The sequence below is a fragment of the Symsagittifera roscoffensis genome, chromosome 9 (genome assembly GCF_963678635.1).
Source record: "Symsagittifera roscoffensis chromosome 9, txSymRosc1.1, whole genome shotgun sequence".
Classification (NCBI taxonomy): Eukaryota; Metazoa; Xenacoelomorpha; order Acoela; family Convolutidae; genus Symsagittifera; species Symsagittifera roscoffensis.
This window is the reverse complement of record NC_087070.1, coordinates 47,822,144-47,835,151: the sequence shown is the minus strand read 5'-3', so window position 1 is coordinate 47,835,151 and position 13,008 is coordinate 47,822,144. Positions and strand designations below refer to the sequence as shown.

Here is a 13,008-nt window from a genome sequence, read left to right as displayed (position 1 = left end):
ATTGAAAAAGTATTAAAATTTAAATTAAGGTTTTGTTTGTTAGAAATTGTGCAGTTAAAATAGAGAGTTGAAGTAAGTGTTTGCATATGACCGGTCAAATTTAAAAATATCTTATTTGGAGAAAAATTAGGGAATGTGGTTTTAGAATCCATTACTGTTAAATAATCTATCACCAATTAGATTTGTGAAAAAATCCTTCTTAATAACTAAAAACTATTGAAGTTACAAACTTTTATTTTTTTCTTTTTGGGAAAGGCATGAACTTGATTTGGGTCTTATGCGTTAAACGGCCCAAAAATCAAAATTGAAGCAAAATGAAAACTAAAACTGAAACTGATCCTGATTGGCTAATATTAGCCAATCAAATTCGAGCAACTAGGTCAGCCATTTCGATTGATACTGAGATAAATCCTGATTGGCTCGTATAATATGTAATACCTGAAGTAATTGTATGTTGATTACGAGTTTTCAATTTGAAATAAAATTTCTGACTACTTTCCTAATTTTGGGCCGTTTAACGCATAAGACCCCTTGATTTTCTCCGTATGCAGCATAAAACAAAAGATCCAAAAAGTTTAAAAAAATTGTTATATCAATTGTCAAAATAGAGCTAATTACTGAGCAAAGTCTGCGCCGTTGGTTAAAATCCTGAAGTTAGTGAGCGTGAAACTTTTATAAGACATCTTCCGGTCAATTATTTCCAGAAATCTTTTGACATAGGTCAAATGAATTAAATTTCGGTCAGTATCGTGAAACTTTACTCATTTTGATCCAATCAAATCCAATCAATCGAAGCATTTCAACAGGTATGTGTTATAACTTTTCAGGCTTTGTTTTAAGCATGTTTCTCTTCACTGGCCGATATTATATAAGTAAATTGAATTCCAGTTGAACCACAAGCCTCATAACAAAGTTGGCACCAAATTAATTACTATAAGCAAGGGGTTCAAACGAAGCCAGCAACTCTGAACCTATTGTTTTGGTATAACAAACCCAAAGCAAATGAAAACTTGAACTGGTTTCAATTTTAAATACTCAAGTCATTTTTTTTTTACTGTTTTTAAGGAAGGTCGCCGATGACCACCACTAGATGATCCTCCACCCCAGCGCTTATTGTTCCGACTTTCGATACGAAAGTAACGGAATACTGTGCTCGGGTGGGTTTTTTTTCTTCAGACAAATTTCGACTTTTTAACTAGCCATTTTTGACGGAATTTTTTAATATCATTCGAAAGGTATTGTTGTCCTGAGCTCAAATTTGAAAAGATATTTCACCTGTGATCATTTTTCGTAAAGTTACGGGGGTTTAAAGATTGCCATTTTGGTCAATTTGGGACAATTAACGCGCGATATATTTCGCGTTATTAACGCGTAAGCGGAGAGTTAAGAAATCGTTCCAAATTGGTTAAAAGAAGCCTATTTGCCAGAATTGGTTTGTTACAATGAGCGAAATCTATCCTTTTGTACTTTATATGGCGTGTGGGGGGATGATTTTTATTTAAAAAAATTTCAAATTTTAGATTTTTTTTTTCATTTTGTTTTATTTCATTGAACTTTGTAGTGTTAATACTGCTCCATAAACCTTAAAAGGCAGTCGGAACATTCAGGGCTTCGCCCTGATACGAGCAGTCTTGTTTCAAATTAAATTTGGTAAGCGCTGCATGCAAAACGCTCGATTCTGCGATTCTGATTGGCTGGAAAATCCCAACCTAGAACCAAGATAACATACCCCCCCCCCCCAACCAAACGGCTTGGGGGGAGGGGGTATGGGGAGGATGTTAACTTAGTCCAACCTGTGACATCTTTTTTTTTGCCAAAAATTTCACTACTAAACTCGTTTTGGTTCTGGAACGTGGTAGTCGTAGGCGTCTGTAACCGGTTATTCAATTTTTTTTAACATGCTTTCTATGTTCACATACCTCTACTAACTGTAACAATGCTAAATGCGACGCTTCCAACTTTATAAATCTTTGGACCTTTTAATGGGTTATTTTAAATCTTGAGGTAGAAAAAAGGCCATGTAGTTTCTCCTGCGCCATTTCGCGATGCAACTTAAACAAAAACAATTGTTTTGCAATGGATTCAAGTTATTCATTGAGTAAACCTTATACGTCAAAGATGGTTTTAAATTAACTTTGCCAGCTGCCCTGCCATATCTAACAGGCTATAAAACTCATTGGCTTCCGTAGAACAAAAACTATTATAAGCTCTTTTTGTTTTTCAAAATTCTGCATATCTCCGGTACTTGAAAATTACATTATTATGACGTTATCTTAATATTATTCATGAAACACCTATAAAAAAGGTTGTTATTATTATGGCAGTGTGTTTTAACATTGTTATACTTCGTTTATATCATGTTAAACCTAAACCAATTTTAGACGAATTTAGAAAACTCTATCGTCTACGCAATGTTTTCTGGATTTGCGAAGTTTTTTTTCAAATCAATATAAATAATGACACTGATGCTAATCTTTCGTTTGCCAAGATTCGGTTTTTGAAATTTTTTGAACTATGTTCCCATTAAAAAATAAATATCCATTTTTTTCTCATCATCTTCAATGGTTAACAGGCAATAATTTCTACTTAATTGCATCATATTTTTTGATTTCTTACTACCATGTTAATCAGATAGTAAACTTAGAATGAAAGAATTGGCAAAAATGCAGAATGAAAAACTGACATTGATGTTGTTTTATTGCAGTTAAATCTAGCAAAAAAGAAACGCTGTGGCTGAAAAAGATTTAGAAGTATGCTTATTTATTCACAGATTTGATAATTACGTACATTTGTTCAGCTAAATTTTACCCTATTTTAGTCAAAAATTTGATCACGAACTGATTTGATAAAAACCTCCATTACTCAGTCAGCTGAACTTAGCATCCATTTAAGTTCTTGAAATTTTTAATTAACCCAAACCGGGCAGATACCTGTGTCAAAGAACGGAACCTTCTAATTGCCCCTATTTTGGTAAATTCAAAAAAAAGAGTCTTAGAGGTGAATTTGACCAGGCCAACCCACAATTTTTATAAAATCAGGAAGCCTTTTGACAATTTTGATATGTGTCAAAAATGAAGGTAAAATGAAAAAAGGAATCCGGATCTAGTTAAAGCACTAGTTCCCAATTATCGTGGCATTATTAGACTTTTTTATCTAAACTTCAGGTATTCATTAACCTCATAAGTGATACCAAGTTCAAGTAAATGAGAAAAGACGCCAAAAAAGTTTCTCATTTCTTAAATAAATTTCCAGCTGAATAATTGTTCATTCAATATTCTACAGAAATTTTCATCAGTTTCGCGGTCTTATTTTGATTTAGTTGTTCATTATAACTATACCCTCGCCCCTCCTATGTTCCCTAGTGTCCACCCCTTTCCACCTTTATGATGGACCAGTTCAATGGTTAAGTCATTCAGGAATTTTGTGTCCACTAACGAATTTCGAGCCTCCTCACTTTTGCAACATGGATGGGGGGCTTAGTTCTCCGATTCAGCTTCGAAAAGAGTGCCTATAATGAACTAAATACACGTTTTGTGCAGAAAAACTCTGGATCATTTTTGAAGATAGCACCATTGTTGAGCAGCGCTAAAACTTACCAAAGTATCTTGTCGAAAATCTCAGAGAAATTGCGAAAATTTTAAAAGTTAGCAAATAAATTTAGGCCATACAACTTAATGCACACCAATTAAAAATTTAGCAGGTTGCAAATACAAAAATTTACAAGCATTGCAAGGTCAAAGAACCATTGGACAAAAAACTAAATTTTCTCACATACGGATATAAAAAAAATTGAAAACAGGGCGACAAATTTATTAAATCTGCACTAACTGTGCATGCTTTATTTCTTTTTCTGCTAATTTTTCCTTCGTTTCACTGCAAAAGCCTGCCAGCACTGGCAAACTTCAGATTGAAATCGATTTAAAACCTTTTTTCTACTGATAAAATACTGTATAGAAATCGATTTACGATAGCTCATTTAGATACGTAAATCGATTTAGAATGAATTGAATGGATTTTTACAGTAGAAACAAAAATCAATATTATTATTCTACTCAAGAAAATTAGAAGGAGAGTTACAAAGAGTAAGAGTCACTCGAGGATAGTTTTGTACCGCAAACTTCAACGTTTAAGGGATTCTCTTTCAAATTTTTGCAAAACTAAGGGTTCCCGAGGCAATGGGAAAAAAAACTATGCAAACAAATTTTCAAATGTCATTTTTATTATCAACGTTTTATGCTCAATATTGTTAGACAGTTAGCATAAAATTAAACTGTCAAATAAAAAAAAATCATTTTTTGTGCAGAAAAATTAGATATTAGTTATCCTCAGAGCTTATTTTCAGGCCAAAAATTAAAACAAAAATTTAAATGAAAAGCATTTGTTAACATTTTATTTCCACTATTTTTTTTTATTTTTTTGATAGTCTACAAAATCTGAACATAATCTATATATCTCAATTTTGTTGTTACTCAACTCCGTAATAAAAAAGGAAGCAAAACACGTTGACAAAAAAAAAGATTTAAATTGATTTAGAATCGATTGAAATTCATTTGTAAGCTAAATTTTTCTATTAAACTAAATCGATTATAAATCGCTTCATATTAATTTTTTTAAGGTCTCTTCTAGATTATTTATAGAAAACAAATTGCAATCCATTTGTTGCCAGCACGGGTATCAGCGAATAAGAACTTCTCCTGATTCTGATTGGTTGAAATTTTTCCATCATTCGGTCCCTTCATCATGAAAATAGCCCCCTGGACAGCTAAAAATTGTACCAAAGTGAGACATTTTTAGAAGTTATGGGGGGGGGGCAAAATAACTTTAGCTTTATATCAGGAATGATTATAATACAAAAAATTTTAAATTTTTCTCAAAGACTTCATTTTTAATAAATACTAAGAATTAAGCAAAAAATAGACGTTTTATGGTATGATTTGTTCAACTGATCCATCTTTTTATTTCAGATTTAATCAATCGGAAATCCGGGAAGTGCACGATTTTACAAAAAAAAAGCAGATGAACCGATCGTTAGGAGCAGACGTAGTTCACTAAATTTGTTTTTACCATAAATTATTTCGACTGAAAATCCATTCCCTGAAAATCCATTCTTGTTAAATGTGTCATGAAAATCGATTATATATGGTAAACTCTTTGCTGATATACTCCATTAAAATCGATTATTTTCCATGAAAGTTTAGCGTGCGTGGTTTATCAATTTGTATATATTCTTATTTCACCAGCAAAAATGGAAAAAATTTATTAAATCTGCACTAACTGTGCATGCTTTATTTCTTTTTCTGCTAATTTTTCCTTCGTTTCACTGCAAAAGCCTGCCAGCACTGGCAAACTTCAGATTGAAATCGATTTAAAACCTTTTTTCTACTGATAAAATACTGTATAGAAATCGATTTACGATAGCTCATTTAGATACGTAAATCGATTTAGAATGAATTGAATGGATTTTTACAGTAGAAACAAAAATCAATATTATTGTTCTACTCAAGAAAATTAGAAGGAGAGTTACAAAGAGTAAGAGTCACTCGAGGATAGTTTTGTACCGCAAACTTCAACGTTTAAGGGATTCTCTTTCAAATTTTTGCAAAACTAAGGGTTCCCGAGGCAATGGGAAAAAAAACTATGCAAACAAATTTTCAAATGTCATTTTTATTATCAACGTTTTATGCTCAATATTGTTAGACAGTTAGCATAAAATTAAACTGTAAAATAAAAAAAAATCATTTTTTGTGCAGAAAAATTAGATATTAGTTATCCTCAGAGCTTATTTTCAGGCCAAAAATTAAAACAAAAATTTAAATGAAAAGCATTTGTTAACATTTTATTTCCACTATTTTTTTTTATTTTTTTGATAGTCTACAAAATCTGAACATAATCTATATATCTCAATTTTGTTGTTACTCAACTCCGTAATAAAAAAGGAAGCAAAACACGTTGACAAAAAAAAAAGATTTAAATTGATTTAGAATCGATTGAAATTCATTTGAAAGCTAAATTTTTCTATTAAACTAAATCGATTATAAATCGCTTCTTATTAATTTTTTTAAGGTCTCTTCTAGTTTATTTATAGAAAAAAAATTGCAATCCATTTGTTGCCAGCACGGGTATCAGCGAATAAGAACTTCTCCTGATTCTGATTGGTTGAAATTTTTCCATCATTCGCTCCCTTCATCATGAAAATAGCCCCCTGGACAGCTAAAAATTGTACCAAAGTGAGAAATTTTTTTGAAGTTATGGGGGGGGGGGGCAAAATAACTTTAGCTTTATATCAGGAATGATTATAATACAAAAAATTTTAAATTTTTCTCAAAGACTTCATTTTTAATAAATACTAAGAATTAAGCAAAAAATAGACGTTTTATGGTATGATTTGTTCAACTGATCCATCTTTTTATTTCAGATTTAATCAATCGGAAATCCGGGAAGTGCACGATTTTACAAAAAAAAAGCAGATGAACCGATCGTTAGGAGCAGACGTAGTTTACTAAATTTGTTTTTACCATAAATTATTTCGACTGAAAATCCATTCCCTGAAAATCCATTCTTGTTAAATGTGTCATGAAAATCGATTATATATGGTAAGCTCTTTGCTGATATACTCCATTAAAATCGATTATTTTCCATGAAAGTTTAGCGTGCGTTGTGTATCAATTTGTATATATTCTTATTTCACCAGCAAAAATGGAAAATATTTCGACTTCCAGTCTTCTCAGTTATGAAAAGACTTCCGAGTCCAACGACTCGTTTGAAGTTTCTTTTTTGTTTCTATTTCGTTACTTTATAGCAATAATTGGTCTAGTCGCAAACTGTCTTGTAATATTTTGTATTTATTCTTATAAAAAACTTCAAAAAGTTCGCAATTATCTTGTGGCCAATCTAGCTGTCATAGACGCCCTTTCGCTCATAATGGACCTGACAGTTTTTATACCTTCGGAAGTACCAAGTTATGGTAAATTAATCAACTCGTGTTTTTTCTCGGTTGCCGGCAATACCCTGACATTTATGGGTATGATAGCTTTAACTGTGGTTTCCGTCGACAGGTTTGTCTACATAATGCGACCCCTTCATTATCATTACTTCCGGAAACACTGGATCAAAACTGTTCTGTCAAGCTGGCTAGTTTTTGGCACTTGTCACGCAGCTTTCGGAGTTTTGTTCACTTGCCCCGCATTTTATGTCGAAAACGAAATGATTTACAACTTTTCAAATTTGGTCAGTTTTTCGACCTGGTTTGTAGTCGAAGCTGTTTTGTATTCAATCATTTACTGGAAAGCGTACCGACAAAACTTGTCGCTCGGTAGAAGTCAAGCCGCAAATGAGTCGGTCAACCGATCCTTCAACCCCATCCAAAAACGCATCATAATCGGCTATTTGCTGATTGTCGGTTTCGCTTTTTTGACCTCCCTGTTTAGTAACTTCTTGGCTATTATGTTCCTCGTCTATCCTGACGAAATGGAGTTTTCAGGGTTTCTCAAACTGCTACAAGTAAGCGCCAATTTTTCTATATTTTCGACCTCTGAGCAACGACTTCTTCGGAGGGTGAATGTCTAACGTGCAGAAAAGTCAGTTTGCCAAAAGTGGGAGAGATTAATTTTGATTAGATTCAATTAGGCAATACGAACTGGCGAGGGATAAAAAAAATATAGAAAAATAAAAAAGCTGTACTCCAAAATAGTACATTTTTGACACGAAAAATGAACAAGTTGTCTTGCATCATGGACACAAACCCTGGTTAAACCGATTGTCCTTACAAGCGTCTGTTGCAAAAAAATTGTGGCAAAGAATCCCAAAATGTAAAGGTGACACTGTGTTATTAATGTTTTTGACATTTGACCTTTGAACTTCAGGACTTTGCCCGTGTGCAGTTGACTGTGAACTGCAGTGTGAACCCATTTGTGTATGCGGCGACCCAGACAGTCTACCGAGAAGCGCTGGTCAAATCTCTCCTTTTCAGGTAAAAAACGGTGGGCGGTGTCCCTCATACCATAATAGTAATGGGTCTTAATTTCATTAGTTCCGTCCAAGGTAATTTCCTTGGCGCAACATACTTTTAATTATATCTTAGTTTCATCTTAAGTCTGATTTTCTGGTAATTTGCAAAGTTGGTATCACACACTCTAAAAACTTATCGCGTAAATTTATCCGAAAAAGTATCGTGTGATGCAAAAAATTGTGTAAATTGTGGTCAAAACTTTCAAACAATGCCTAAAACGCCTTTTTCAAAAGTTTGCCTGCGGCGCAAAAATTTTGGGCAAAACTGGGTAATTTTACTGCTTTTGGAGAGTTCGGAAAATCAATTTGTTCGACCTAAAAAAAAGTCGTCGACAAAAATTTCGAAATTTTTTTAAAAAAATTAGCCCCCCCTCGAGAAAATCCTTTATCCGCCCTTGTATCGGATAATATTGAACAATAAAAACCAACCGTGTCTTGAAAACCTTGTGCTATAGTCTCTGATTATGAAGTTTAACATATATATTTAACGAGAAGTTAAAAGATCTTGTCGCTTTGAAACAAAAAACGAAGCTTTTCCGCAAATTTTGTCCGATATTTCAGAACTGATTTTGAACTGAATGGATATGAACTTTCAAGTGAACGCTATCTCTGAAAAAATAGCAGATTGAGCGGAAAGTTAGCCCTTTTATGTATTTTTATGGATCTTTTAACGGCAATTCCTTTCTATTTAAACTGAATTTAGTTGACAATTCCGCACTACCATATGACCATGGTTGAGAAACAATTAATTGTTCTGACTTTTGAAGAAAACGGAGTTTTTATGCGTGGGCCTGTTTTTTATTTAGTCAATTTTCGGCTTCTTAATTAGGCAGTTACGACAAAAACTTTCTTTATCATCTGAAAAATATTGTTATCCGGATCTTAAAGGCAAGAAAACTTACCTGTGATTATGTGATTATGTTTTGTAAAATTATTGGGATTGAAAATCGCTAATTTGGCCAATATGAGATAATTAAGATGCAATAGATTGCGTTCTTGTAACACACCGAAGCAGCCAATTAATGCGATTCCAAGTTACATTGAGCAAACTATTTGGTATTATTATTATTAGGACAGACGCTAAATACATCTCTTTGTATTTCAAATTGGCATGCGAGAGATTAAATGAAGAAAAAATGTCCTTTTCATTAGTTCGTCAATTTTTCAACCTTTCCCGCACTCAGTAAAAAGAGAAAATAATCGATTATATTAAAAATATAATTGTACCTTTAGCAAAACTATAATTGATTTTATGCGCCAATTTTATTTGCTTAAACGATTTATAATCCATTATAATTATAACATTTTTGATGGCATTTAAATCAATTAAAATCAAATATATTTGATTATAATTTACCGAAAAGGTCTAATAAAAATCTTATAATCTATTATAGTTTTTTATAATAGATTATAATACCTTTTCTATCAAAATTTTACTTCACAAAAAAGTTAGTTATAATGGAGTATAATGTAGCTATTAACACAGTAAAAATCAAACCGAAGTAAGAAATCACTAAACCAGGGGTAGATCTAGGAATTTCGCGAGAGGGAGGATGGACTTCAAAAATATTTAAAATTTTCTTTACCTTTTATTTCGGTGGACCAAATTTTTGAAAAAAAAACAGGCAAACAAAGGCGTTTTTAGGCACTTTTTTGGAAAATTTTGACCAAAAGATTTGCGTTTTTTTGGCGCGCGCTCCCCTCTCAAATTAATATGATTTGGCGCCAAAGGCACCTTAGAAAAATATAGGGTCAGTCAGCTAAAATTAATCATCACAAAATGAGGAAGCTCCCCCCCCCCCCCATTTCCCCCCCCCCCCTAAATCCACGGCTGCTATTTGTGATTAACTGTAACAAAAGTGATAATGTTTTTAAATACCAAAAATTTTGAAAATAGATATGTTGCAGAAAGCTGTCACATTTTATCAGAAACAAAAACTTAATCACTTGAACACTGGTACAAAACTTGCGTTTTCCGAATCATATTAACACGGAGATTGAATGTTTTCATGAGAAAAAAAGGTCTTTGAATTAAATTTTAAAAGAATGGTTTGTGAATTGTTACAATTGGAAAAACGCATTCAGTTTGGAACCGTTTGTTACGGTTTGGAATGGGTTTTGATAAATCTACGCTGCTCGGTTGGGCAAAAAGATATGAAAACACGAAAAACTACAACAAAAATTTTTTTCAAACATCAATTGTTATAAGAAAGGGTCAGAAATTTAATTTCTGAATTTTAATTTTAAACACTTTCAGGAAACATTAAAGGGGAAAAATATTTATTTTTGGTACTTAGTAAAATCTATCAATTGTATTACTAGTAATTTAAAATTGTTTTGCTCTAGTATCTATAACTTTGCGTTTGTTTCCAAATTCAAAACTGCTCGATACCAATAAGTAAGCTAAGTTTTGACATTAACAGATTTTGAAATTGGAAGTGAACAGAAAATAATAGATACTGTTCTAAAAACAATTTTAAGTTGATAGTGTAACAATTGATAAATTTTTATTATGGTCCAAAAAATCTCTTATCATATTTTTTGGAAAAAATTGACACAATTCTGATCATTTTACACTAATGTATGTTTGAAAAAAAAAACGTTTATAGCATTTTTTTAGCTCAAAACAGTTTATAAAAATTACCCGAGTTAATACTAAAAGACCTTAAGCAATGAATTTAAACATAATTGGTTGACTTAAATTTGATACTGCTACAAAAAACGATTGTGTTTTTTCAGCAGTTTTGTTTGTGCGCAGCCCTGAAATTTTTTGGAAAAAAATAAGATCTAACATCCATGATTTGTGAATTTTTGGCTAAAAACCAGATACCATTTTTGGCTCGCAGCCTGGCTTATCTGGTTTACTTCAAATTTTAGCTTATCTGGTTTACTTCAAAAACAGTTTTTTGTTAAGTCCAGTGGGTGCTTAACCATTTTTCGCTAAATTGTTATTATAAGGTTTTTTATTAAAATTACATGTTTGATTCGTGTTCAGACATTTTAGACAGGGGCATATATGGGATTTTTTCATATTTGATTATTATGATTATTATGATTGTTATTATCATGACTATTGTGATTATTTTTAAGATTATAATTGTTATTTTTATTATTATTATGATTATGATTATAATAGTTGTTATGATCCTTATATTTATTATGATTATTATCCTGACTATTGTGATCATTAGTATGATTATAACTGTTATAATAATTATTATTATGATTATGATTATTATGGTTCTTATGATCATTATGATTACTATGATTGTTTTTATTTTCATTAATATTATGAATATTGTCATTATGATTATAATTATTTTGGTTATGATTATTTTTGTTATTATTATGATGATAATGATTATTTTTGTAATTATTATGTTTGTTATGCTTATGATTCTGACTACCCGGGTTGAACATCCTACAAAGAACATCCTACAAAAGCTCCCTGTCTCAGAACTTCCTATAAGATTTGTAGGAAATTTCCGCTAACTTACAGTTTTCTTATAAGAAACGTCCTTATTCAAAAAATTGCCAAAAAACATTTTGAATGCGTTTCTAAATCGGAATAACAGAGAAAAATCAAAATGGAAAGTCAATGCCTGTAAAAATTTCCAGGTAGTGGTTATAATCAGTAGCGGATTTAGGGAGGGGGCGGGGGGGACGCTCTTTCTCCCTCAGGGATTTGACCATCTGCCGACCAAAAGGGTCCCACCTTTGTACTGTTTTGAGATATCCACTTTTGGCTGTCTCAGCTTAAAGTTTTTCTAAAGGCGCCTTTGGTGCCAATCTATACTAATTTTGAGAGGGAGCGCGCGCTGAAAAACTCCTTTTTGGCTTTTTTCAAAAACCCCCTGCGACGCGCAAAATTTGGTCAAATTACGGTCTTTATTTGCGAGACCTCAGAAAGACAGTTTGGCCGACCTAGAAAAATGTCGACAAATTTTTCATTTTTTTCGGCCACCGCCCCTCCTCAAGAAATTCTTAGATCCGCGCCTGGTTATCATGTATGTATTTTAAACAAAAAAAAACCAAAACAAACAATTTGATGGGGGTTTTCAATGAAATTCCAATGTACGGGTTTTCAATGTACGTAATTATAGCGGTTCGAAATTATTTTGAGGACAATAAAATTAAACTTTCACGAATCATGTCATAAAGATGCGGACGTGGTATGTATCGACAAAATTTCTACCTTTCATCAAAAAAACTAATTTATAAAGTTAGAGGATTGTGATTGTTATTACTATTATCATTATAATTTTTCTTAGTTTTTTAAATATTATTATGGGTGAAATTTTTTATAGGTGTGGGAGACGTAGAAGGGACCACTCGATGATGATGACTACCCATTTGGGAGGGGGATACACATGTGCTACAGGAGGGGCCAAAGTGATACTGGACGTCGCCTGAAGCAAAATTCCATTCAGTTTTAACTACCCCCTTTTGAGTTAACTTATCACGTGTAGATTTTATTGGACTCTTCTTCAGCCCCCTTTTCATTTTTGCTAAAATACGGTTTCCGATTTCCGATAAAGAATATTGGTGTAATATTTCATATACTAAAACATGTCAGAGTGAACAAGTGAAAGAGTTTGAACAATGAATTGTCTTGCATGGAAAAATAGCTTGTATGCAATTTTCAGGGCCGTAAGTGGTGCAAATTTTGTCATCATGAGGCAATGAGTAAATATTGAGTTCCAAAAAATGATGCAACTGCAATAATGGATAAGCAAAAAGAAAAACGGCTCTTCTACCAAAATCTCTCCCCCTACCCCAGCCCAAGCACACATACTTTGAATTTTTAATTTTAGCTTTTGTTCACGTGGTCCAATTGTTATGAAAATTGGCCAGCAAAGTTGCTACACATTTTCAAATAGTTACCGGTAAATTTAGAAATCACACTGTAAAACTCATCATTATATTTGGTGAGGAATCGTAGAAGAGTACAAAACTATTTGAGGGAAAACAAAATCAAAAAACTATTCTTATTCGAATTTC

The 13,008-nt window shown here is 32.4% G+C and overlaps 1 protein-coding gene across 1 annotated transcript; it reads left to right on the top strand.

Annotated features, from left to right (window-relative positions):
* Positions 1 to 6,397: 6,397 nt before the first annotated feature.
* On the top strand, positions 6,398 to 12,792 carry LOC134854530 (rhodopsin-like). Its single transcript, XM_063870828.1, has 3 exons — positions 6,398 to 7,500; positions 7,863 to 7,969; positions 12,315 to 12,792. Exons 1-3 carry the CDS (start codon positions 6,697 to 6,699, stop codon positions 12,418 to 12,420), a joined length of 1,017 nt encoding a protein of 338 aa, XP_063726898.1. The 5' UTR covers positions 6,398 to 6,696; the 3' UTR covers positions 12,421 to 12,792.
* Positions 12,793 to 13,008: the final 216 nt, after the last annotated feature.